The sequence below is a fragment of the Eretmochelys imbricata genome, chromosome 3 (genome assembly GCF_965152235.1).
Source record: "Eretmochelys imbricata isolate rEreImb1 chromosome 3, rEreImb1.hap1, whole genome shotgun sequence".
In the NCBI taxonomy this organism is placed as follows: domain Eukaryota; kingdom Metazoa; phylum Chordata; order Testudines; family Cheloniidae; genus Eretmochelys; species Eretmochelys imbricata.
In genome coordinates, this window is record NC_135574.1 from 119,921,516 (window position 1) to 119,949,406 (window position 27,891).

At 42.3% G+C, this 27,891-nt stretch overlaps 1 protein-coding gene across 1 annotated transcript in view; it reads left to right on the plus strand.

Annotated features, from left to right (window-relative positions):
- Positions 1-27,891, plus strand: part of TULP4 (TUB like protein 4) — a 274,900-nt gene that overhangs the window by 196,034 nt on the left and 50,975 nt on the right. Inside the window, exons 5-6 of the mRNA XM_077813272.1 lie at positions 17,607-17,787; positions 20,485-20,619. Of these exons, the coding sequence (XP_077669398.1) occupies positions 17,607-17,787; positions 20,485-20,619 (316 nt within the window). The remainder of the gene's footprint in view (positions 1-17,606; positions 17,788-20,484; positions 20,620-27,891) is intronic.

The window sequence follows — 27,891 nt, forward strand, 5'->3', positions numbered from 1 at the left end:
CCTGTGGATGCTGATTCATAAAAGTCCTCAGCAACATCCTCAGGGTCCCATAAAATCTCTCCACCAGCCTGTTAGACTGAAGATGATATGCAGAGGCCCAGGTGGGCCAGACCCCACAGTTCTCCAACAAGCCCCGGAGCAGGGCTGACATGACATTGGATCCCTTCTCTGTAAGGACCTCTCTGGGGACGCCCACTCTGCTGAAGATGGTCACCAGCGCATCTGCCATGGTGTCTGCCTCGGTGGAGGACAGAGCCACTGCCCCTGGGTAGCGGGTGGCGAAATCCATCACAACCAGAATGAATTTCTTCCCTGCATGGGTCGCCTTGCTGAGGGGCCCCACTATGTCCATAGCCACCTTCTGGAAAGGTTCCTCTATGATGGTCAGGGGTCTCAAGGGAGCTTCACTCTTATCCCAGGCTTTCCCCACCCTCTGGAAGGGGTTGCAGGACCTGCAGTACTGCTGGGCTGCGTCACAGACTCCAGGCCAGTAAAAGTTCTGCAGCAGTCTCTGCCTGGGGTGCTGGATCCCCTGGTGTCCTGGGAGAGGGACATCGTGGGCCAGGTACAATAGCCTGCGGCGATACTTCTGGGGCACCATCAGCTGCCTCCTGATTCCCAACAGTTCTGCTTCCCCTTGGGGAGCCCATTCCCGGTACAGGAATCCCTTCTCCCACAGGAATCTGTCCCTGAAGCCCTCCCCAAGGGGGTTTGCAGTGCTGTGGCCAGCAAGTTTCCTCAGCTTCTCCAAGGAGGGATCCTTCTGCAGCTCTGTCTGGAATTCAGCTGCTGGGGAAGGGAGTGGGACCTGTTCCCTCTCGCTGGCTGGGTCTGGGGTCACAGCCCCACTGAGCCCTGTCCCTGGTTGCTCCCTCCCTGCCGTGGATTCACTTCCCAGCAGCGCCTCTGGACAAGGTAAACCTGGTTGGCCTCTTTCATACTTCTCGAAACCATACCCAAAAACCCTCCAGGTTCACTCCCAGGCTCCTTTCCTCTCCCTCAGCTCCTCCATTACCCTGACTCCCTCAAGCCTTTGCACTGCTTCTGAGGGGTAAAGGAAATACATATCTTTATTGTAGTTTAAATGAATTACTCAAAGTATTAATATGCCTAGTAAGGAATCTATTTGTCAAAGAAACATTTCCTGTATCTTTTTTTGTGTCTGTATTGTTACAGACATACTTGTTGATGGGTAATTTGAAAAAAAAAATAAAAAACCAAAATAATTGAAGCTGGCATGATTATATTGTGTTATTTTGATAAATAAAATATGCAGAATTTTAAAATATTGTGCACAGAATTTTTAATTTTTTGGCACAGAATTCCCCCAGGAGTAAAATTGCAAGATTTATGCATTAGAAATCTATGCTCAGGTCTGCCTAACTGAGTATAGACTTAAAACCTGCAGAACCAACATCTCTTACTAGCTGAAGGTTTCATACTTGTTCCACAGTCCTTCAAATATCTGAGGTTGAACTATAATAATAAAATGTGCTGAGTGCCTCCTGGGAAATTCTCAGACAGCCTTGATTTATGAGTTCCCAATTAATAGTTTAAAGATAAGGAATAGAAGCAAACTGAACTCTCTAAGGTTTGAGCCTCTGGGGCAGTTACAGATAATTTTATTTAGTAGAGGACTGTGAATGACACGAGTGATAGAATTAAAGACTATTTAAAATGAAATAATTGGTTAAAGCAAACAAGCCTTACTGTTTAACCATACACTGCATTTATACTTACATTTCAAGGTGAAATGGTGCATCCAGGGATGATGTGTCCCTGGGTGAGAAGAATGAGTATATATCCTTTCTCTAACAGTACCTCCATGGTGGATGAGCGTGCGCTAATCTAAACCACTTATTATAACACCACTTACCTAATTAACCTACCTTTTACTCTATCTTTATTTACTGTGTCATGTTTAATCTTCCATACTCCCAAATCCAAATATCTTCTATTTCTTTACTAGCTGTTAATATCAAATATCATTCAAATTCTCATTTGCATCAGTTCAAATTCTGCAGTTACCAATGTTCCAAAACATCCCAAAATTCCCCTATAATGCCTGCTAAAACCAGTTAGAACAAAGCCTTATTTACTACACGACCAAAGGTTATGCCTTATGTCATTTCTATTAATACCTCCTATTGATTCATGCTAAAAACTGGTTTAGCTAATATGAAGACTCAGCTTTGGGCCTAAAGGCCTGCTCCCCACTTCCATTTCAGCACATTTTCAATTACCATAAGCAAACTTTGCCCTATAGGCTATACCCTCAACTCCCATTTAGTTTTATGGGAGTTGAAGACACTCAGCACCTCACAGAATTGGGCCCACAACTACCAACTCACTAACAAGAAGCACACTCAAGTCATAACCTGTGCAGTAGGATCATGAGTCAGATTCTCAAAAAATCCTGATATTTTAAAAACATCAAACCAGGTTTTTGAGTTTGCCTGTTTACATTTTCACCCCTCTCTAATGTTCTGACTATGTGTGATAATTTCAGATTGAAAAGTCTCCCTGGCTGCTCAGATGGAGACTCTAGTTACCCTCTCCTCATCTCTATGATAGGGGACCTCACCTGCCATTCATTTCCTATGACTGTCTTGATTCCCTCGCCCATCTCCTGGCTTGCTGCCTCCGGGTTTCTCCCCTTTCCTGGACCAACCAACATTACCTCACTGACGCCCCCTTCCCCTGACATGCTCCCCTCCCCCCTGGGCTTCTCCTCTATCCAGATCCCAAGTAGAGAAAAGATCCAATGTAGGGAAGGCCCTGGACTCAACAGCAGCTTTTCCCTGACTCCTCCCCCTCTCCTCTGCTGTAGGGCCATACATGAAGGCAGGTCTCGGTGGCAGGTCAGGTCTGTGTCCTTAGCCCCAAGGCTGCCACACAGAGCTCTGTCACATGACCAATCCTGGAAATCACAGGGCTGGAGGAGCTTCTTGAGTCATCACAACAGCTCCTCCTGCTGGCATCAAATTCCTGTGCTGTTGCCTTCAGAGCTGGGCATCTAGCCAGCAGCCGCCACTCTCCAGCTGGCCAGGCTGTACAGGGAGGAGTTTCTGAGCCTGGGGGCTTCCTCTAACATGCACCCCGTGACCACCATGCCTGTGGAAAGGGGAAACCTAGAGACTGGTCCACTGGCTCTGCAGGGGCGAGCCCTGCTGCCTACACCTCCCCGTCGGACTGGCAGCTCTGAGCAGCATCGCCTGCACTCATTCCCGCTCCAGCAGCCCAGGCCTGCCAGCTTGCAGCACTTAGACGGCACCCCCGACCATGGCGCCCTGGGTGGTCGTCCACATGGCCTACCCCTAAGGCCGGCCCTGTCAGTAGGGAAAATATCCTGAGATTTGGCAAGTCTATTGCAAGATCATGAATGAGGCTTAATTGTACTTGGAAATTGTGTGTCTCGCGATAGATTCGCAAGAATTGGCATGTCTGCCTATGGGATCAGCCTGCCAAGGGGAGTGACCTCAGTCCCTCTCTCACCTCCCTGAAATACTCTGGTATGCTCCTAGTTTTGTGGAGAGGAATCCAACAGACACATCTGTCCCTGGTCATGGTGCACACTGCCATGGTTTCTCCCACTGTGCTTGTCTTGGATCTCCGTGCCTTCACATATAGCACGCAGATTGTATTTGCTTCTTCCTCATCAGGGAAGGAGCTGTTTTGGACTTTATCTGAAATAAGGAGAAGTAGCTCTGACATAGCTGAAAAAATCTACCTTAGAAATAATGGAGTTCTAAGTGTTCGGAAATTTTGCACCACACATGGTCCATGATGTCTTTCCCCCCTAGGTCTTCTTTTACACACTATACTGATGTGTGGTGCTCCAGACTTATGGATTGTGTTTCCATTTACCATATCACTAGTTATTAGTCAGGTGCTGTAGCAGCAGCATGATTCAGGTACTTGTTACTACTGTAGTGCTTGCATTTATCAAGTTTAATTACGTACATGCATGTAACTATGAAAAAAATCTTGAAGACGGGACTTTAATGAGCTGACAGAATGATGAAAGGGAGCTATGTACATGTGGCAGTGGCAGTGATGGGGGAATTTGCCCTAATTATGTTGCATGTGGGGGTGGGAGGAAGGAGATAAAAAAACTGCAGGATGTAAGAACTGAAAGTATAAGCAGTGCATTTGGTCTTTCTTTATTAAAGTATTCCCCACCTCCTAGTATGGTTCTTTTAAAAATGCCAAGAAATAGCTATATTTTTGTCTCTTTGCACATGCAAATATGCTTTTCCCCAATCAAAATTTTGAATGCATCTCACCTTCCAGTGTGCTTATTGTACATATTTAGGATGATTAGAAATGATCAGTATTGTAGTGAAGACGTTGTAACCTTTAAGAAGGCACAACAAGACATTTGCATTGATAGATACAGTGCACAAATCACTGGGGGAAAATGGCTTCAAAATTTTTATGGCATATAGGAAGTGTTATTAACTAACTAGGTAATTTATTCAATCCACAAAGAATTCAGTGGTTAAATTACATATAAAAGGGACCATGTGCTTTGTGCTGCATAATGGAGCAAAAAACTGGTAGCAGTACCATCAAAAAAGAAAATAGACAACAGGAAAAGTACACTTCAGTTGGCTTTCAAGACAAGTTCTTTTATTTAGAAAAACAATCAGATAAACCCTGCACAACTTAAATATCTTAATATTTTTGGACTATTTTAGAAGCATTTCAAGCTTTCATGGAAGGCTTGTCATTAAAATTAATGACCTTAGGTTGTTCGTGCTAAGAGTTTTATGAATGTTTAATATCCTAATGCAGTCCTTTCTAGACAAAACATGTGGGATTTTTATATATACTCAGAATGTTTAAAGGCTTTTGGTGAGACTTTGATATTCTTGATATATATATATATATATATTTTATAAATGTTGGAAACAAGTAACATGTATTTGTTCTTTGCTTAGTAACTTGACCGTAAACACCAAATAACAATGTCAGAGCTTTATGAAAGGAAGTGATGCTAGTTTAGTGAATGTTGTTTGGTCTCTCTCTCTCTTCTTTTTACTGGATTATTTTAAAATGCATTTTGCACTTACTAGAAATAATAGGTTTCTCAGTGCTTTCTTGAGTCCTCTAAACAGTTTCCTTTAGTGTTTGTTCCCTGGTCTTTCCCTTGCCTTTTTTTGAATCAAGTAGATGCTGTTGCACCATTTTCCGAGCACACAGCATTCGAGGATAAGGATGACAGAAGGTGAGAGAGCTCAGAGCTCACAGCCACTTTGCAGCCAAGCACTGACAGTTCATTCTGTGTTGTGTGCAATGAGCAGCCACATCATCAGTTCGATAGCACAGTAGATGCTTTCCTAGGCCTCACTTCTATCCTCAGTGGACTTTCTTCAGAGTAAAGATTAAACATATTCTATCCAGGCCTTCTGTGGTTCCTCTGTGGCTTTAAGGGCCTTTGGTGTTCTGTTTGGGATGTATCGTGTAGAGGCCTTTGACAGAGACCTTGAACTGGATTCTGTTCAGAGGGGACCCAATGCAGGTATAGGGTGAGGGAGAGAATTGAGCCTTGTGAGGAAAAGTTGCCCATCACGACCCTGTGGGTTCAGTCTGAGAGGAAGCACAGGAGATGTCTGAGGATGAATGTGTTCGTACATCCTGTGACTGGACCGTAGGAAGTCACCCATCAGCACAAGTGCAGTTTGTGTCTCTGTGCCCCATCCTAAAGTGGATATTGGCAGCAAACTTTGGAGATCGCTTCCGCCCTTGGTTGACCATAACTAAAGCTATGTTTTCGTCACGGGTATTTTTAGTAAAAGTCATGGACAGGTCACAGGCAGTAAACAAAAATTCACGGCCCGTGACCTATCCATGACTTTTACTATATAGCCCTAACTAAAACTTGGGTATATAGTAAAATGCAAGGGGCCGTGGGTGCTCTGGGAGGGTGGTCCGGGGGTGCCACAGGTGCTGGGGGAGGTGGCCTGGGACCCCACTGGTGCTAGGGAGGGGCCGGGCAGCAGCATGCGACTCAGGACCACTCCTGGTGCTGAAGAGGAGGGTTGGCGGGTCTGACAGGGGCTCCCTACCTGGCTCCGTGTGTCCCTGAAACTCCTAGGTGGTGCAGGGGTCAGGGGGCTCCATGCACTGCTCCTGCCACAAGCGCCAGCTGCCCAGCTCCCATTGCCTGGGAACCGCAGCCAATGGGAGCTGCGGGGGCGTGGCCTGTGGGCAAAGGCAGCATGCTGAGCCCCCTGGGCTCTTCACCTAGGAGCTGCAGAGCCATGCCAGTGGGAGCTGGGGAGCCCCCCACCCCAAGGTAAGCCCTCCCCCCCGCATACTCCAACCCACTGCACCTAGCCCTGAGCCCCCTTCCACACGCCCAAACTGCTGCTGCTGGCCCAGGGGCAGCCCCTGAGACAGCACCAGCTGCTACGGAGGTCACAGAAAGTCACGGAATCTGTGACAGACTCGCAGCCTTAATCATAACCCAGATTTATTAAGTTCTGGGTACTCTGCCAAGTCTTCCCTTTTACATAGGCATTTGGGGAAGCTCCTTCCACATAAAATCAGTAGGGGAAGGGATGAAGTTTGCCAGCAAGCTAGAAGTGAAAGTGAAGGAAGGGATTTTTTCAATATTGGTGCTTCCTGGTCTTCCAGGCTGCGGGAGGAGTCAACAGGAGTTAGGACCTTGAGGCTTCACATCAATTAGATGAATGGGGCCTGGCTGCCTTCACTGGAAGGTGGATTCAACATCTCAGCTAGCTGTTCAAAGCGTTTCTGTGTTCTGACTAGTATCACTTCCGTCTTGCCTCGGTCCCATCTTAAGGCAGCTGATGTTTATCCAAGAGCTGATTTCTTGTCAGCATTCTGTCATTTTAGTAGTGGCAGTGATTGCAGCAGTTGAGAAGGAATGATTCCTTCCCTTCTTTCTTTTTGCTCCCAGGGAGGTAGCCTCTTTACCTCTCCAGACTCCAGATCTGGGGAGCCTGTATAGTGGGCAGGATGTATAGTGCCTCTTACATCTTGCATAGACATCTAAGCTGGGCTATGATCTGACCCTGTGTGATAATAACCACCTATGAATTCTGAATTAATAGAACCAAAACAGTGTAGATTTTACCAGCTAAGTCTTTTCTCCGTTGCAGTTTCGCTAGTTCAGAGTGTCACCCTTGTTGCTAGGGCCATCTTTTTGGATGGCATTTCTAGCCTGCCTTTTCTTTCTTCATACCAACAGTTCATTAGCATACTCTCTGAGGGAAGTAGAGTAGGTTTATGCTGTCTTTCAGAAAATTGCTAAGGAAGTCTTGGTTTGGAGACAGTACAGGAGGCTGCCAAGTGTGTGTGAGAATGCTGAGTGTCAGTTGGCTTCCACTGCCTGATTCGGTGGTTTTTGGTAGAATTAATGGGGCTTGCACATAAAACAATTAGCAGAAAAAATTACCCTGTATTTTACACTACTGCTATCCTGATGTATGTGAAGAAAATACCTTCCGATGACCATATTGCATTTCCTAACAATTAGGATTGGGAAGCGATTAATCGCACTGTTAAACAATAATAGAATACGATTTATTTAAATATTTTTGGATGATTTCTACATTTTCAAATATATTGATTTCAATTAAAACACAGAATACAAAGTGTACAGTGCTCACTTTCTATTTGTTTTTTATTACAAGTATTTGCACTTTAAGAAAACAAAAGAAATAGTATTTTTCAGTTCACCTAATACAAGTACTGTAGTGCAATCTCTTTATCATGAACACTGAACTTAGAAATGTAAAATTATGTACAAAAAAACCTGCATTCAAAAATAAAACAATGTAAAATTTTAGAGCCTGCAAGTCCACTCTGTCCTACTTCTTGTTCGGCCAATCACTCAGACAAACAAGTTTGGTTACATTTTCAGGAGATAATGCTGTCCACTTCTTGTTTGCAATGTCATCTGAAAGTGAGAACAGGTGTTCTCGTGGCACTGTTATAGCCAGCATCACAAGATATTTATGTGCCAGATGTGCTAAAGATTCATATGTCCCTTCATGCTTCAACCACCATTCCAGGGAACATGTGTCCATGCTGATGACTGGTTCTGCTTGATAACAATCCAAAGCAGAGCAGACCGATGCATGTTCATTTTCATTATCTGAGTTAGATTCCACCAGCAGAAGGTTGATTTTCTTTTTTGGTGGTTCAGGTTCTGTAGTTTCCACATTGGAGTGGTGCTCTTTTAAGACTTCTGAAAGCATGTTCCACACCTCGTCCCTCTGAGATTTTGGAAGGCACTTCAGATTCTTAAACCTTGGGTTGAGTGCTGTAGCTATCTTTAGAAATCTCATATTGATACCTTTTTTGCGTTTTCTCAGATCTGCAGTGAAAGTGTTCTTAAAATGAACAGCATGTGCTGGGTCATCATCTGAGACGGCCATAACATGAAATATATGGCAGAATGAGGTAAAACAGCAGGGGACATACATTTCTCCCCCAAGGAGTTCAATCACAAATTTAATTAACGCATTATCTTTTTAACAAGCGTCATCAGTATGGAAGCAAGTCCTGTGGAATGGTGGCTGAAGCATGAAGGGACATATTAATGTTTAGCATATCTGGCATGTAAATACTTTGCAATGCCGGCTACAAAAGTGCCATGCAAATGCCTGTTTTCACTTTCTGGTGACATTGTAAACAAGAAGTGGGTAACATTATCTCCTGTAAATGTAAACAAACTTGTTTGTCTTAGCGATTGGCTGAACAAGAAGTAGGACTGAGTGGACTTGCAGGCGCTGAAGTTTTACACTGTTTTGTTTTTGAATGCAGTTATGTAACAAAAAATAACGGTTGTCTCTGTGTAGTGTAACTGAGGCATATTGTCAATCAAGACTCAGCATGTTAAGCCAAGTGTTTCTGTGGAGGGTCATTCTCTTCATTTAATAATCTAATTGGTATGTCATGATGGGTGCTAAAGTGTGTCTCGAGAGTCATGAAAGAATGTAGAGATGTATATGTACTTTGTGTGATAAGAGAGTCAAAACTAGACCAGATATAATTATTGATTTATAAAGAAATCAAACTTCATAGAATTTGTCTGCCTTCAAACAATATATGCAAGATTATCTCTTTCAGGTGGGCAAGTGTCTCCATTCTCTCATGTCCAAAGTCAGTTTGCTGTTTGGGATCCAGAAGTTGAGACTATAAGTATTTTTGGCTCTAGGAAGAAGATACTAAAAGTCTCTCGATAATTTACATTTACTCCTTTGTAATATCATCATGTTAGATAGGAGTAAAGAAATATTGGCTGGGTACCCTGGTTTTAGTATTTCACTGTTTCTTAAACAGTGTTGTCACCAAGATCTCCAGTGTATTTGCTTTGTCCTCTCACTTGAGAGCTTTGTAATAGTTATCTTTACTCTGAGGACTTCTCCTGTGAAAGTATGCAGCCTATCCAGCAGCACCTGTGAAAATGGTTCATGGCCTGGAATGAGAATTCGTCTGCTCTATGTATATGGGAGCAAGCAGCAGGATATACTAGTATATCATTCATGTGTTGGCTGTTGCCTCTTTTTCATTCCTGAAGGAAATTGAAGCCTTGCCTTCAGTTTTGTTGAGGTTGAAAGACAGTAATGAAAAATCTAACACATTTTCTTTACAGTTTTTGTGCAAATTGTGGTGATGTTTCTTTCTGTGTCATCTTTAAAGTTCAGAAAATCATATTACAGCAGCTGAATTTTTAATGGAAATAAAAAGCACTCTGCAGCAGAGCAGCTGTCTGCTCCTGTCCGTATCCCACCGCTCTGCGTGTTTAGAAGGGAAGTGGGTATGAAGCCAGAAAAGCTGCTCTGATTGTGTGTGAAGGAAAAAAAAATCCTAAAGTTGTTTCTCAGCACCAGAGGAGCAGCTGATTATTGCTGTTGTGTTGTCCACAATTTGCAGGTGTAGCTCCTATAAATGAGGGACGCACAAGGGAATACACAATGCTAATTTGGTGACTACATGGACTATAAAATGGTCTAACCAAAATCTTCCTGGAGATTCACATTTTTATATTAGAATAAGGACTGAAAATGTTTAGAGGTAATAATTTTCCATATCCCTTGTCGGTTGTTAAATACCTCTTCATAAGCAGATATTTGTACGTTTGTTTTATGTTTTAATCAGTTTATAGTCCTTTAACCGTGGATCACAAAAAATAGATTTATCTTTATTAATATGACGGCGTTATGGCAAAGGGTGTAATGTGGATTCCTAGATGAATACTAATGTTTGGCCAGATGGCTGAATTAAAGCAAACAGAGCTTCTGATGCAGCCTTCTTGAACCATGTACTGCATTTCTGACAATGCAGTTACAGTTGGCATTAATGTCTCTTTTTGCAGAGTGTCATTTTTGAGGTATCGTTCTGTGATGAGCAATGCACGTGCGCACGCAAACACACACACACACACACAGAGTTCAGCAACGCCAGAGCAAATGAAGCCAGAACGTAGGATACCAAAAAGTGTCACTAAACTTAAGAAAGGAAGATTTCAGTAAGAAAAGATGATTAGTCAAAAAAAGCCCTAAAGTTAAATAAATTAAGTAAAATCCTTAGAGGTGAAATGGATGCTACTTAGAAAATCAATACTAGAGTTTCAGGAGATATGTGTACTGATGAACAAAAGGGAACCAGAAAGGCAAGGAGTAAATCAGTATGCCCTAATGGCAAGGTTAGAGAGGCAATTCAAAACAGAAATTCTTCAAATGTGGAAATCTAACCCTAGAGAAGCCAATAAACAGGAGCATAAATTACAGGAGTTAAATTATAAGAGGGAAAGGCCAGAATGGAGTTAGAAGAGCAAATAGCTAAGCATGTAGAAACAAACAGCAAGAGATTCTTAAATATACCAGAAGCAAGAAGACTGCAAGATTTGGTGGGTCACTGGATCACCAGAGGGTAAAGGGAATAATTAATGAAGATAAAGACATTACTGAGAAGCTACATTATTTCTTTGCATCAGTCTTCACCATCAAGAATGTTGGGGAGATTCCTGCCCTAGACATGCTCTTTCTTGGTAACAAAGATTCTCTTTCAGTATCTCATACTCTCAGAGATTGAGGTGACAGAAGAAGAGGTGCTGAAGCAGATTGACAATTTAAAATGTAGTAAGTCACCAGACCAAGGTGGCACATACTGAAGGCACTTAAGTATGAAGTGGCTAAGCTGCTAGCAAAAACATGCATCTCTCATTAAAAACAGCTTCTGTCGCAGACGATTGGAGGGTAGCAAATGTATCTGTATTTCAAAAGAAATGTAGGGATGATCTGGGGAGTGATAAATCAGTATGTTTATATACCTGGCAAATTGGTTGAAATGATAGTTAAAAACAATTACAAAACACCTGGAAGATCATGATATGATAGGGACTAACCAGCATGGTTTGTGCAAAAGAAAATTGTGTTTTACTAGTCTTGTAGACGTCTTTGAAGATGTCGATAAAGCAGTGGATAAAGGAGAACTGGTGGACATAATTTATATAGACTTGCAAAAGGCCTGTAACAAGGTCCCGCTCTAGAGCAGTGGTTCCCAAACTTTAAGAACCTGTGAACTCCTTTCAATAAACTGACAAGTCTTGCGAACCCCCTCCTAAAAATGAATATTTCCAGGGATTTTCTCCTTTACCTGAGTATAAATTATAAAAGCAGTGATCTTGGAAATATAAAATTTGTTTTTATGACATGCTTATTATGCACTATTTATTATTAAGTAATATTTACCATTACAGTATTTTTATTACATTATGAAAATGGCAACACTCTTCCAAGATCTCACTTTTGTAGCTTGTATCACTTTGAATAAGCCTGTTATAAGACAAGGCTCCTATGTTTCATCAAGGAGTATCAGATGTGAAACAGCATGAACATATTTAAGAAGTCAACTCAAAGAGTTCCTACTACACAAGCATTCAGGTCTTGAACAGTCTAGGCAAACAACGCACGTTACAACAAAGCTTAAACTTGTTCTTCATAATAATTTTAAAAACTATACTAGCTGTCTATTTAATTTTCAAAACAGCAAAAACTATCCCCCTCCCTTTCCATTTCTTATAAGGAGTCTTGATGTTTAAATTTCCTCAGTAGGATAGATATGCTTGCTTGGTCTGCTTAGTTCTTGGAAGTCCAGGGGCTCCAGGCTGCTGGCCCCGTGCTGCCCGGGGTCCCTAGGGACAGCTCTGTCTGCCATTAGGGAATTTTTTCCCGAGAACCCCCTGTAACATTTCGCGAATCCCAGTTTGGGAACCACTGCTCTACAGGCTACTAAAAAAGGTAAGTAGTCATGGGGTTAGAAGCAAATTATTCTCATGGATGAAAAATTGGCTAGGATGCAGAAAACAAAGAGTAAGAGTAAATGGTTAATTTTCATAAAGGCAAAGAGTTAACAATGGGATAGCCCAGGGTTCTGTACTAGGTCCTGTGTTGTTTCATATTTTTATTAATTATCTGGAAAGGAGGGTGAGCAGTGAGGTAGCAAAATTTGCAGATGACACAAAGTTATTTATGTTAGGACCAGAGAGAATTGTGAGGAACTACAGAGAGTCCTAAACAAGCTAGATGACGGGCAACACAATGGCAAAGGAAAGCCATGTCAATAAATGCAAAGTAATACACGTTGGAGGGGAAAATTTAAACTACCATACACACCTTACAAGGTTCTAAATTAGCTGTTTCAATTCAAGAAATGGACCTGGGTTATACTGTAGACAACTCAGTGAAGACCTCTGCTCATATGCATCTGTGATCTAAATAGCAAACAAGATGTTAGGATATATAAGCAATGGGATGGAGAATATGGAAAATATTATGATGCCTCTATATCAATCAGTGGTGCAGCCGCATCTCGAATACTGTGTACAGTACTGTTTGCCATGACTTAAAAAGGCTATTATGAAACTAGAGCAGGTTCAGAGAAGAGCAATGAAAATAACCAGAGACCTGGAAAAACTCTCATATAAAGAGATATTGAAAAGATTGGAATTGTTTATCTTAGAAATGAGATGAATAGAGTGGATATGATAGCCTTTATAAAATGAGTGGTCTGTATGAGGGAAATCAGTCTGAATGGTGCAGGGATGGGAGATTATTTACCTTAGAAGGAGATAAGTAGGAGGGGACATGATTGATATAAAAATAAAGAATGGTTTAGAGGTGTAGAAAAGGAAATTCTGTTCTCTCTGTCTCATAACACAGATATCTCTGGTCTTAGGAGATATTAGCTAAAAGCAAATGTGGATGGTCCATATGCCATTGTAGGCAGTCTTGTCATACCATCCCCTCCATAAACTTATCAAGTTCAGCCTTGAAAAAAGTTAAGTTTTTGCTTTCACTATTCCCCTTGGAAGGCTGTTCTACAACTTTGTTCCTCTGATGGTTAGAAACGTTTGTCTAATTTTCAGTCCTAAATTTGTTGATGACCAGTTTATATCCATTTGTTCTTGTAGCAACCTTGGCCCTTAACTTAAATAATTCCTCTCCCTCCTTGCTGTTTTTATAGAGGGTAATCATATCTCCCCTCAGTCTTAGTTTTGCCAAGCTAAACAAGCCAAGGTCTTTAAGTCTCCTCTCATAAATCAGGTTCTCTATTCTTCCGGTCATCCTCGTACCCTTCTCTGCACCTGTTCCAGTTTGAATTCATCTTTCTTAAATATGGGAGACCAGAATTGCACATGATGAGGTATTCCAGATGAGGTCTCACCAGTGCCTTGTACAGTGGTTATAACACTTGTGTATCTCTGCTGAAAATATCTCCCCTGATGCATCCTAAAATTGCATTAGCCTTTTTCATGGCTGCATCACATTGGTAGCTCACAGTCATCCTGTGATTGACCAATACACTCAGGTCTTTCTTCTCCTCTGTCATTTTCAACTGGTAAGTCCCCAACTTATAATAAATACTGTTGTTAGTCCTTAAGCTCATGACCTTGTACTTTGCACGATTAAATGTCATCCCATTTGTATTGCTCCAGTTTTCAAGGTCATCCACATGTTCTTGTGTGATAGTCCGGTCCATCGCCATATTGGCAATACCTCCCATCTTTGTGTCATCTGCAGATTTTATTAACGCATTCCCACTTTTTGTCCCAAGGTCATTAATGAAAATGTCAAATAAAATTTGTCCCAAGATCAAGCCTTGAGAAACTCCACTAGTAATGTCCCTCCAGCCTGACAGTTGTCATTTCAGCATGACCCATTGTAATCTCCTCTTTAACCAGTTCCTTACCCACCTTCCGATTTTTGTATTAATTCCCACCTTCTCCAATTTAACTATAATTTCCCATGTGGAACAGTATCAAATGCTTTCCTTACTGCTACAGTAGTTCAGCTGCCGAAAATCTCATTTTGACAACATTATTGCTAAGCACCCACTGTGCTTAGTACTTTGCAAACAAGTATGAAGGAACATTCCCTGTAACAGATCAAATTCAGTCAGTTTTACAATCAGGTCAAATTCAAAGTAGATCGGTCAAAGAAACAGTCTGTGTTGTCGCGGCATGACATGAAGGTGGTGATTATCTGTGGAAGGCTTTATGGAAGATGAACAGTTAGAGGAGGTATTGGAAGGAGAAGTAGGAGGTTTTTTGTGCACAGGAAGATTGGGTGGGGAGGCAACAGTTAAAATCTCAGGGCAGCCTGAAAGGAGACAAGAAGATGAGAGTGGGAGACGAGTACAAATGGTGACAAATAAGAGGCAAGGTTTGGCTGAGCAAAGGGAGAGCGTTTCCAGCCTCATACTTAAAGATGATATTGGCAGGCTGGTAACCAAACCATTACTTAGCATATACATTAATCAGAATTTAGCACACAAGCATTTGTATCACAAAGTGATTATAGTTAATGACCAAATTCTGCTTTGACTTATAGCAGTGCTAAGGTGGAATAACGCCATTGCCTTCAATAAGGCCTTCATTGAAGTTCCCCTGTGGAGTTACTCCAGGTTTGTACCAGTGTAAATGAGAGCAGGATTTGGCTTGCATTGTTTAATTTTATTTTTTTTAAACTTCCAGCCATGAAAAGCTTCCCCAAGCTCCTCCCCCATTTGCATTACCTCCTCTCATTTTCAGCCTTCTGTAGCTGTTGATCAGCACATGATGGGAAATATGGAATGTGTCCTCCTTTCATCTGCTTGGAAAGAACTTTACAATTACATTTCTGTCTGAAACTTTTTAAAGTACTATTTGTACCAGTAAAACCTAGGATCACTGTAGCAGATGAGAAAATAAAATCTGTATTTCCCCTTTCCCCAGCTTGTTTAATTTGTACATTTTCACTGTTTCCCCTGTATAGTTAGTCATTTTCCCTTTTTATTTGTATGAGTGCTTCACACAGCAACAGGTTAGAGAAACACACTTGAAATAATGAAAAATGTAACGGTAAAACCACAAAATTAGGTAGTGCACTAAGGGCACAGGGGCAGATGTAGTACATGAAACTACTTTTAATTCCTTTTTGGAAACTCACTAGATTTCAAGTTGTTCAGTTAAATTTGCCTAAAATATACGTGTCTTGGTTAGAACTATGTGGTAGCAGCAGCTGCCTTGAATAATGCATTTGTCATTTCATGGATTCATTATTATAACTTATTTATTGTTGGTTGCCAGTCTTCTAAAATTCTCTAAACACAGAGACCTTAACTTGTTCAAAGCATAAAGGCACAGGACATGCTTAAGGGAGAGAGAACTGTAAGTTCCAGTTTCTGTAGACTTACTGCATCTTCGTTAAATACTATTTTAAACAAGAAAAATCCTCACATCATCCATTTTGTGTTTGATATATTGGATGGAAGCTCTCCTCTATCTTTTCCTGAAGGTGTAACATATTGCCTTCCTCCTGGGCTATAATGATCTAGTTCCAGTTGATTGATTGTATTGTCTTTTGTCACGGTTGTCGGAGGACATTCTCCCACTTTCTCCCAAACTGTCGCTCATCAATTGAATAACTCATCCTCCTCTATCCACCTTTGTGTTTCTCATAATCCATTTGAAATCTCTGCTAAAACCTCACTTAGTCATCTGTCCCTTTAATATTGTAACAGCTGACATAATCTCCTTTCGCCGCCTCTTGGTGTTCTGGATTATATAAACTCTAGAGGTATTGTAAACACTCTTGTAATCTTTCTCTCACATGCCATTAACAGCAATAAGGGCAAGGTTCAAATAATGTGTAGGGATTCCATTTAAAATAAAGGTTTCAGAGTAACAGCCGTGTTAGTCTGTATTCGCAAAAAGAAAAGGAGTACTTGTGGCACCTTAGAGACTAACCAATTTATTTGAGCATATGCTGTCGGATGCATACTGTGGAAAATACAGAAGATGTTTGTTTTTATACACACAAATCATGAAAAAATGGGTGTTTATCACTACAAAAGGCTTTCTCTCCCCCCACCCCACTCTCCTGCTGGTAATAGCTTATGTAAAGTGATCACTCTCCTTACAATGTGTATGATAATCAAGGTGGGCCATTTCCAGCACAAATCCAGGTTTTCTCCCCCAGCGCGCGCCCCCCACCCCCCCAAACCCACTCTCCTGTTGGTAATAGCTTATCTAAAGTGATCACACAGGAGAGTGGGTTTGTGTGTGTGTGTGTGTGGTGATCACTTTAGATAAGCTATTACCAACAGGAGAGTGGGTTTGGGGGGGGGGGCGCGCTGGGGGAGAAAACCTGGATTTGTGCTGGAAATGGCCCACCTTGATTATCATACACATTGTAAGGAGAGTGATCACTTTACATAAGCTATTACCAGCAGGAGCGTGGGGTGGGGGGAGAGAAAGCCTTTTGTAGTGATAAACACCCATTTTTTCATGATTTGTGTGTATAAAAACAAACATCTTCTGTATTTTCCACAGTATGCATCCAATGAAGTGAGCTGTAGCTCACGAAAGCTTATGCTCAGATAAATTGGTTAGTCTCTAAGGTGCCACAAGTACTCCTTTTCTTTTTATTTAAAATAAACAAATTGTTTGTCCTGAGTCCTCACCTGAAAACTTACTCAGGTTTTAGGAACTTAAACTTTAAACCCCGTGGTCATCCTTAAAGGTAATTTAAGTGTCTTCCCTTCTTCCAAGTACACTCAGAGTCTGGGTATGTGAGGAACACAATCAAGTTTATTTAGGGATAAATAGACAATCGAATAAACTATTAAACTAATGAGGCCAGCTGGTTGATTTCCAGTCCCTCTAAAGTTCTGCCTCCCACAGAATCCCCTCCTAGGCCTCAACTGAAAATCCAGTCCACCCCACTTCAATCAGGTGGGTAGAAAGTTCTCTCTTCAGTCCCACTCTCATTGAGGTCAACAGGAGCAATATCCTAACGCATAAGCAGAAGGGGGTAAATTAAGGTTGCACAGGCAGCCTTATTTCTTGCATTTCCTAATTTATGAGTGCTTGACTTCGCAACCTTAACAACATTCTTTGAACATGTTTTTTTCTGGGTTGTAGTACCAGTTTAGAGACTGACCCGTGGAACATCTCACTACTTTGCTTTGGATTAATTTTCAATGCACCTAGTTAATTGACAAGATGTATTCTAAGAAGTCTTAAATCAGTTACATTTGATGGAACTGTCTCTCTCCTAAGTGTCCCATTCTGTTGTTTTCAGGTACTGTTTGGCACTGCTGATGGTCAAGTTATCGTCATGGACTGCCATGGCCGAATGCTGGCACATGTTCTCCTTCACGAGTCAGATGGCATCCTCAGTATGTCTTGGAACTACCCCAGCTTCCTGGTGGAAGACAGCAGTGAAAGTGACACAGATTCTGATGACTACTCCCCACCGCAAGGTGATGTTGCCTTCAGCTTTTTTTTGTTTAATGTTTGCTAACACTTAACTAACAGCAGTGCCATGGAGCAGTCATGCTTTATAGTGGTATTGGAACATACATCTTCCAAGGTTTCATCCACAAGGGGCAGCAGATAGAACACTGAATAGGGAGTGAAAGACCTGTATTCTATTCCCACCTCTGCCACTGACCCACTGCAAGTCACTCCCCTCTCTGTCCCCATTGGTAAAGTAGGGATAATGATACCTTCATAAAGTGCTTTGAGATCTGTGAGTGAAAAAAGGCGTAAGAGCAAAGTAGTATCATTACTGAGCATGTCTGACACATTTTAGCAGTATAAGCCAGCTGTCCTCATGCATATTGTCATAGGACAGGTAGTCAGAGAAACTAGTGCATTATAATATAGATCCATATAAAGGGTCACCCATGGCAATAATATTTCCACTACTGTTAAACGTATCTATAAATAGTGTGAGTTTTATTTCCAAGAAATCCTGTTTAACCAGTGATCATGCTTCTCAGTATAAAGTCCCTCCCTGCTAGTACTGAGCTTAGTACTTTTCATAAAAGGATTAGATGTGAAAATAGCCCTGCGGTTACACTAGCTAGGAAAAGGGTGATTAGGCTTATCAGTCCTCATGCTTCCAAGCATACATTAATTACCAGTTGCGGTCAGGATGAAGTCCCTTCCTCCCTACCATGGTATAGTATCGCATGATTAGGTGCACCAATTGGCTTTTAAACCGTCATAGAAGTTAGAGATGGCAAAGACCTAATAGATGGTTGTGTTCATTCTCCTGCAAGGGCAGGATATAGTCCTCCAGTAAAAGGACAGTTCAGATACTAAACTGATACTCCTCTTGGCTAGTGCTGGGGACAAAATTGTTATTCCAGTATATCAAGTCCAACTAATTTAAAGAATAATATAAATGTTGATGGGACAGTGGAAAATTAAAGTACATATTGACTAAAGATGAGCCTGAACCAGCACCTCAGATCTGATCTGTTGGTTCCAAACATGCCCTGGCAGTTCAGATCTACTTTAGATCCACTCCAAAAGGGGCATGTTTTCTGTAACCAGTTTAGGTGTAACTTAGAGTGGCAGAAATCTTGTGAAATCAGCTAGCGAGAGTTCAGCACCGTTGAACCTGGCTTTAGCTCAGGCTTTCATATGGATATGAATCACCACCTCAGCCCCTCTCCAGTAGTGCTGGAGCCTTGCCTTTGTAAAAGAAGAGGATGAAAAGGATTCCTGTCACTTCAGATTTCTAAGGAAGCTTTAGATGAATGGCAAGGAAAAAGGTAGTTGTATTTTGTTGCCATTTTGCAATACCAAGGGTCCAATTTTGGGGTGGTGGATTTGGATGAAGGATGGGAGAGAACTAGCAACTCAAAATGATCCTTCGTAGAGCAGGAAACATGCTTACTGGTGCTGAGTCAATCAGGAGTGGGTGGACTCTCATTACAGGCCTGCTTCTAATGATTATTCTAATATGATGTGTTCTTTTTAAAGCTTTACAGGTGCATCAGAAACTTCTCAAAGGTGACAAGCCTTTGACTCACATAGATGTGTGGGAGGGACTTGACGTGTGATGGATTTTTGCTCATCTAAAAAACAATGCCAATTTATGTATTTATTTGGAAATGTACCAACTATAGGACAATTTCTTTCCTCCAGGTACTTTTTTGATCACCCCTCTTGTGAGTTCTGGAAGCACTGCCGTTCTTAGCCAACTGTGTCATATTTGATTACTCAAAATGCACTGCGCTTGGGTCCTGATAACTGTCTTATCTAGGGACTGCAATGTCTTCTGTCAGAACCAGTCAAAGAAGAGAATTAAATAATGAATGATACAGATGGTGCTATTGGTCATTAAATATTAAATACAAAGGAAGTTTCACATGAACACTGAAAAATAAGCTTATGGAGGCAAGGACATTCTAAGAAATGGTCACCAAAGCACCGTTTGCTCATATCCCCCTTGCATGTAGGCATCAAGACATATTTGGACTCTGGTCAGAGGATACACTATTTAGCGCTTAACATGTAAAGCACTGAAATCTGTAAGGGGTTAGTTGCTATACTCAGATGCACTTACGATGTTCCTGGTGTCTTCAGCAGAATCCCCCAATGTGATAAAATGTAGTAAGCATATAATTGTAAGTATGATTATAATAGTATAATACAGTATTATATGTATAGTGCTTTATAGGTGTGCTGTGGTAAAAATGTCTGGTACCTAGTCTTTGTTACTTCTTGGTGACACTGACTACCCAGTACTTTCAAACGCCAGCTGAAATGAATGACTCCACCCTCCCGTCAGTGGCTGTGGAGAGAGAGAGAGAGAGGCATAGGCCTAAAATGGAATAACAACAGAGTTTCAGGCAAGGAATACTAGAATACCGTAGAGGAGTGGAAAATTTGCTTTCAGTTTCTTGCGATCACACTCTAGAGGTACTGTCCTTCGGATGGGGAGGGTACAGGTCAGAGGTTGGTTTCATAGTGTCAGAGAGGCAGGCTAACTAGCCAAGTGTATTTTGCCTTTGCTCATGTCCATGGGGAAAAAATAATCAGGCAGAATTCAAGTCTCAGAACTGGTCATTGTGACAGTAGGCTGGACTGAAATGTGCTTTTACCTGGGTTTAATTGCATTTGATAGCTCCTTTTTTGCTTACTCAACAATCTTGTTTTTGCAGATGGTCCAGCCGCATATCCAGTCCCGGTGCAGAACACCAAACCACTACTCACTGTCAGCTTCACGTCAGGAGACATTAGTTTAATGAACAACTATGATGACTTGTCTCCTACTGTCATCCGCTCAGGGTTGAGAGGTACAAAAAGAGAGACATCCCTCCCCTCACATACACAGTTTTTCTTCTGATGGTTTCATTTATTTATTGTCTATACGGTTGTGTTTAGTGTCTTGCCTAGTACCTGCTACAGTGATTCTCATTGTCAGCAGTGACACCTATTGATATAATAGCAAAGTACAGCTATTAGACTTCTTGCTTTTGAAATAAGCTGGTAGCTGATTTTATATTTTTAGGAAGCATTTCGGATATTAAAACCTATTTAAACAGTTTGCTTTCCTCCAGGCTAATGCCATAATGGTCCTGCCTATACGTGGTTGTTTATGAATGCCCAGGTAACTTAGTTTTCTTTGTATCCTAAATTCATTATAGGATCAGTCATTCTTGTATCAGCCAAATGTAAGTTATAGCTGGTAGAGTTATTGAGTATTAGGTAGAAATATTAAGATGCAAGTCATTTTGAGAAAACGAAAACTCCAGTGATTAGTTATAATCTGTAGACAGCTAAATATTTACTAAGTCTGTCTGTCTGTCTATGTGCTCATGCACACCTTCTTGCAGAGTAAGACACTGTCATCAGGCTGCCGTCCCAACTGGGAGTGGTGTCTTGCTGTGTTTTGGTAGGCATGTGCCTGCTACGGATTCCCCTTTCAAACTTCCCGGAAATTGTCCACGGAGTCTTTCTGCAGATAAATAGGCCTTGTGGGGTCAATTTGATTACAAATATCCCATGCATATTAATCATAACAAAAGTCCTATTACTATAGTCTGGATTTCCCCAGCATAGTCTGAACAGTGTAACATACAGCCCTAGTGTCCCTCACTGTGTTCCACTTCTCCGGTACAGCCCTCTCCAGTCCTTATGCTAGGACAGCTGGGAATCATTAGGAAAGGGACAGATAATAGTAAGAAAATATCAGATTGCCTCTATATAAATCCATGGTACACCCACACCATGAATACTGTGTGCAGATCTGGTCGCCTCATCTCAAAAAGGACATACTGGAATTGGAAAAGGTTCAAAAAAGGGCAACAAATGATTTGGGGCATGGAACAGTTTCCATAAGAGGGGAGATTAATAAGACTGGGTCTTTCAGCTTGGAAAAGAGACAGCTAAGGGGGATATGATAGAGTCTATAAAGTCATGACTAGTGTGGAGGAAGTAAATAAGGAAGTGTTATTTACTCCTTCTCATAACACAAGAACTAGGGGTCACCAAATGACATTAATAGGCAGCAGGTTTAAAACAAAAGGAAGTACTTCACTCAATGCACAGTCAACCTGTGGAACTCTTTGCCAGAGGATGTTGTGAAGACCAAGACTATAACAGGGTTCAAAAAGGAACTGCCTAAGTTCATGGGGGATAGGTCCATGAATGGTCATTAGCCAGGATGAGCAGGGATGCAAAACCATGATCTAAAGTATCCCTAGCCCCTGTTTGCCAGAAGCTGGGAATGGGCAACAGGGGATGGATCACTTGATGATTACCTGTTCTGTTCATTCCCTCTGAAGCACCTGGCATTGGCCACTGTCTGAAGACAGGGCTAGATGGACCATTGGTCTGACCCAGTATGGCCGTTTTTAAGTTCTTATCCCTTCCAGCTGGAGTGCCACCCTGCTCTTCCCAACAGAAACCCTCACAGCCTCTCTGCTGGGAGCATCCTTGCCAGGGGAGCATCCCTCACTCCCCCGGCCCTCTCAGTTCCTCTCGGTCCAGCTCTGGAGATGTCAGCCGGTAAGCTTCTCTTTTGCTGCCCAGCCTTCAGCCATCTCCGGCCCTTGTCTTCAGCCCTCTGGCTTAGAGCCAGCAGGCAACTCTCTTCCCTGCTTCTCCTGCCTTCAGCCCTCCGGCTCTAGCACTCTGGCTTGGGGACACCATCCAGCAAACGCATCTTAATGCTCTCCTGCCTTCAGCCTCCCCCCCAGGTCCCAAACATACGGTCTCCTAGACAATTTCTCCCTCTTCAGCTTTCCCCAGAGACATCTTCCAATCTCCCACCTCTCCTGACTGACTCTCACAAGGACTCTCTCCCTCATTAAGTCTCCTCTGACTGAACCTGGCAACCCTTACCTGCCCTTCCTGACTGAACCAGTCTGCTCTGGCACCGGGGAGTTGGAACCACTTCATTTACTGGGGCCAGCTTCCCAGGCCCCAATTCAACAAAGTACTTAAGCACATCCTTAAAATTAAGTGTGTGACTAAGTCCCATTGATTTCAGTGGGACTTAAACAAATGCAAAACTGCTTTGCTGAACTGGGTCCTAAGATACTTCTCAGGATGGGTAAGAGAGGCAGAATCTGGCCTCGAAGATAGTGCATTGCAGTAGGAGTCTGGAGATCTGGGCTCTGTTCCTGGCTCTGCTGCTGGGTGACCTTGGACAAGCCACTTCAGCTCTCTGTGCCTCAGTTTCCCCATCTGTAAAATGGGGGTAATGATACTGATCTTCTTTTGTAAAGCACTTAGAGCTGTATAGATGAGAAGCAATATATAAGAGCTGCATGTTGTTATAATCATAGATGGGCAAAAGTGCATTTTCAGTCAGAACTAAAAAGAATTGAAGAAATGAGTTTATCGATCTCCTGATATTTACAGTATCCACACAAACAAAAACTACAACTTCATCCTTAACACCTATATTTTAGAAATTTATGTAAAAAAATATTTACACAAAATGCACTATGGTCATTTCACCCTTTACCATTTTCTATGCATATGTGTAACATACACCATGTACAATTATAGTTCTAGTTATACTATATGTACTAGTCAGTGCTTGAGATCAGACCATGGATGAGGGGGTTAGGGACTGAGTTTGCTGGGGGAAAGCGAAGTCACTTGAGCAAATCTGGGGGATTTTTTATTAGGATTTTTTTTTTAATTATGCACTTTCCCAATGTTTCAATCAGACATTTTGCACATGGTTAACTCAAACATTTCTGATTTTCTAGATCTGAAAATAAATTCAAGCCTGAATGCAAAGTGAAGTGCATTTCTTAAGGATTTGCTAGTTTTCTAGATCTTAAGGATTTCTTAGGGATTTGCCAGTTTTCTAGATCTGAGAATAAATTCAAGCCTGAATGCAACATGAAGTGCTTTTCTTAAGGATTTGCGAATTGTTTAACATCATGATATTTTTTCAGATTCAAATGATTTTCTTTAAACGTGGTTTGATATTTCAAGTCCCACTGAGCCAGGGCTGAGTATTCAAGATTCAGATTACATAAAGAATAGCTAGCTTTAGATCACCACTATTAACAATGATCTTTTAGGAGTGTGACAGATTCTAGTTACCAATCTGCCTGAAGCATCAGGTGATCAGGCTGAGGCTGCAGGATCGTTTTTTTTTTTTTTTTTTGGGGGGGGGGGGGGAGAGAATGAAGGAGCACACCAAGGGTCTAAGTTTTAAAGCTTTATTAGTAAAATAATAAAGTAGCAGCAGAGAGTGCTGGGGGGGAGGGGTTCCCCATGTCACACAGAGGAAGGAAGAAAGCGTTAGTGCCCCAAGCCCTAACCCACTTTCATACTCACACATGCACTACCTGAGGCTGGCCAGGCCTGGGTGTAATGTAAGAAGAAGAGGGAGAGGGATGGACGGGAGTTCTGTCCTGTGCACACAGATCGTCCAGGGTCCGCTGTTGATCTCCGATTTGCCTCGCCTCTCAGAAGGGTTTTTAAGTCCTGGGTTCTTTTGGGGGCATTTCATTCAGCGACCTCTGTTCCCCGTGCTCTTTGTACCAGTCCAAACCGGGTCTCTGTGGCCTCCTCAGCTTTCCCAAAACACATCAGCTCCAGGGATGCAAAACTTTGTTTTCCCCCCTTTCTGCTGGCCTTCGCCATCTCATTCGTTTTTGCAATCTCTGCAGTCCTGCTCAGCTTAGTTTTCCTTTTCTTATGGCTGGCTGGGGTTGGCTAAGATACGAATAGAGCTGCAGACTTCTCGTCGGGCTCCATGACCTTGGACTGGGGCCAGCGTCTTATCTTCTGACTGAGCTAGCTGAAGTATTGAGTTAACCCATTCTCTACTCTCTTCCTCCCTCCCCCTTTGGCCTCTTGCAGCCTGCAAAGGAATCTTCCACTCCACACTCACACCTTTGTCCCTTCCCAAAATGCCTTGCGAAGCTTGCAATAGCATTAGCAATATACAATGCTGATCTGCCTCTCCCAGGGGACCTCCTGAGGGATGGGACCTTTGGGGTATGACAGGAGCTCCCCATGTAGGGTGACTTTTATCATAGTAAATCCAGATACAAGGATCCTGGAAGCCCCTCTAGTAAAGCCTGAAAGCTCTTCAGAGAAAACCGCCGTAAGTCCAGGAAATCTTTGGCATAGGCTTCTGATCAAGGAAGTTGTTAGCTTTGGTGACACCAACAAGACAGACATCCTCAGGTTTCATTTTTTCTTTTATTTCCACCAATATTATATCTTTAAAAGTCTGGAAAAATACATATAAAAAAACTAGTGGCATCTCAGCATTAATCTTGAATTATCAAAAACTTCTAAATCAGGAAGTTGCAGTAGTTGAAATTGGTCCTCCAAGAATTAACTCAGCCACCTTGCATTCTGGTTGTATCTTCTAGCCCAGTTTTCTTTTAAAATATAACCTTTAGTATACTATTGTTGGTTTGTTATTCCTGTGTATAATAAAAAAGAACATGAATTAATGCTGGTGTAGTTAGGGACCCTAAATTTTGAAATTTCCTGTCTTTTGAACATTAGCTATTTCAGCCCTAACATTGCATAGGTTTTTGCGTAGAATTAAACTACTGCTATTGAGGGGCAGATCCTTAGCCACACTATGGTAGTTTGGCACAGTTGGTGCAAAGCTGCCCTAAAACCAGCTTGGTTAGCGTTGGGAATATCACCTTGTATAGGGGATCCTTGGGTGACATGGAGGCTCCTCAGTCAGGGAAATGGTGTCATGGTGGGAGGAACCCCTATGACCTGGGAATCCCCAGCTGCCAGAATGGCTCCTTGGTGCCATAGGGAGCTGGGACAGTTTAGAGCTGCTTTCTGGTCTAATGTCCACCGGGGACCGGCCCAGCATTCAGTCAAGGAACAAGAGGCACAAGTCATACCCCATTCCATTTCCAGAGCTGTGCTGAGCACAGTGCTGCCATGACCCAGGATCTGGGCCTATGTCTGTCTGTCTGTCTCTTCTACCCTTTACTAGATGGAATATCAGACCTCCTGAAGTACGTATGATCATGTAACCCCCCCCAATCCCCCTGGGCTAAATGCTAGGGCACAAGCTATAGTATCAACATCTTTAAAGATTGTGAGCCTGACTGTGTGATTGATTTCAGTTGGAATGGAGGATGCTTAGCACTTGTAGGATCAGACTATTGAGAGGCAATAGGGGAGGCAGAGAGAGAGAGGTTATGTCACCATTTTGTGGCTTGAGTCTACCCATGATCTGCTGTATACCTGTAGGTATTTCAGGGGTTGCTGGTGTAAGTTTATTCGTATTTCCTATGTTTTTTCCTCTTGTCAAAAGAGTGGTCATGCATCTTTGTAACTTTTAGTGGTTATCATCCCATGCTAAGGATGTGGGAGAACTTGAGAACAACTCACGGAGTTTCTCTGTGCTCTCTAGCTACAGAGGGCACTATTAGAAGTGCCTCATATTAACTGGATAGTCTTCAATATTGCATGTGAACTCTCGTCTATGGGTCTGTGTTTGAAATATGCAAATATTGCTCTGTGGACTCTGCAACAGGCTCCTCCGTCTGTATATACTGCTGAAGGCTACTATATGTATTTTCCAAATAGGCCTCTGTGAGGATATCACACCCAAAGCAACATCAACATCCTTTTGCTGTTATACCAGCTTTGCTTTAGGTGTAAAACATTCTGTCACTTTGCCAGGAACATTCATATTATGTTGCATTCAGAAAAAAGCTGCTTTCGCTGTTGGAAGAAAATTTGCTTTTCCCAAACTCAAATTCCTCTTTCCATCCACCAAAGATGCATGGAAATTCTAACAGACCTGAGGCAAGTTAAATATAGACTCATAGACTTTAAGGCCAGGAGGGATCATCTAGTCTGACCTCTTGCCCATTGCAGGCCGCAGAACCTCACCCACCCACTCTTGTAATAGACCTGTAAATATAGGTCCTGCATTATTCAACAATCTCCCTTTAATCCTTATACTTTACCTTTTAGTTTATGCCCTAGATGCAAGCTGTGTCTCTGCCTACACTGAACCCAACTCTCTGTTACAGTGAGTTGCTTTTCTTTCAGGGTTCAATTGTACCTGAGGGCACAGCCCAGAATAAGAGTTTGTGTGGAGTAACGTTGTCCCAGAAGGAATGTGTCCCAGAGCTCCAGGGCATTTAACTCGTATCTGCTACTAAACTCTTCATGGGAGGCAGCTTACTATCCCTCATGTGGTAGGCCAGTTCTGGTGGCTATTTACCAGGAAAGCTGAACTAACAAGACACATGCCCGTCTTTACCAGGATCACTCTGCTTGTGATCTTTCCACTTCTTCCCCCCACACATACATACACCTCCGATCGGTCTCTGTCTGTTTAAACTTTAAGCTCCTTGGGTCAGGGACTGTGTCTTCTGCATTTGAGAAATGCCAGCCCCATTCTGTGTGAGACCACAAACTAAATAATAATGATATAAACTGTAACTGTAATTATTCGAAGGATAGATGTTCTAAACCCAGAAAGCTACATAAGCCACACTAATGTCCTTGTTCTCTTTCTTGAAATGAGGACAAGAAGAGGCCAAAAAGTATTAGAAATGAGATCCCCACCTCTACTTTGGCCTCTTTGCACCAGGTAAAAGAGGTGGAGCAACATAAATGGGTTGTAAAAGCCCCAGTTGCTGCCAGGGAAGATTCCCCTGGTGCAGGAACTGAGGAAGATAGCTGTGAGGCTGTTATTCAAGAACCCCCCAACAAGCACTGGCATAGGGGCATGTTGTGTGTGTGGTGGGGTGGCTATGGGGAGAAGAGGGACATATTGGGGGTAGGGCTGCAGCACATAGCATTGTGCAGGTTCCAGAAAGGCTGCCACGTCTTAGACTTCAAAGCTGTCTAACTGATGCCGGGGGCCGCTCCAGCTTCTGGAGCAGGCCAGGATCAAAAGGGCACAAAGGTGTCTTAAATCCACCATAATCCCCCTCTTCCTACTAGGTGGAGAGTTCAAGTATGGCACAGCACATCACCTCAGACTTTTGCCCAAAAGAGGTTGTTCTGTTCTCTTGGGTAAACAGAATTAGGAAGGTTATTAGAAATGGGTTTGGTCTGTCTGTCTCATTGATTTCTAATATGTCTGTCATAGT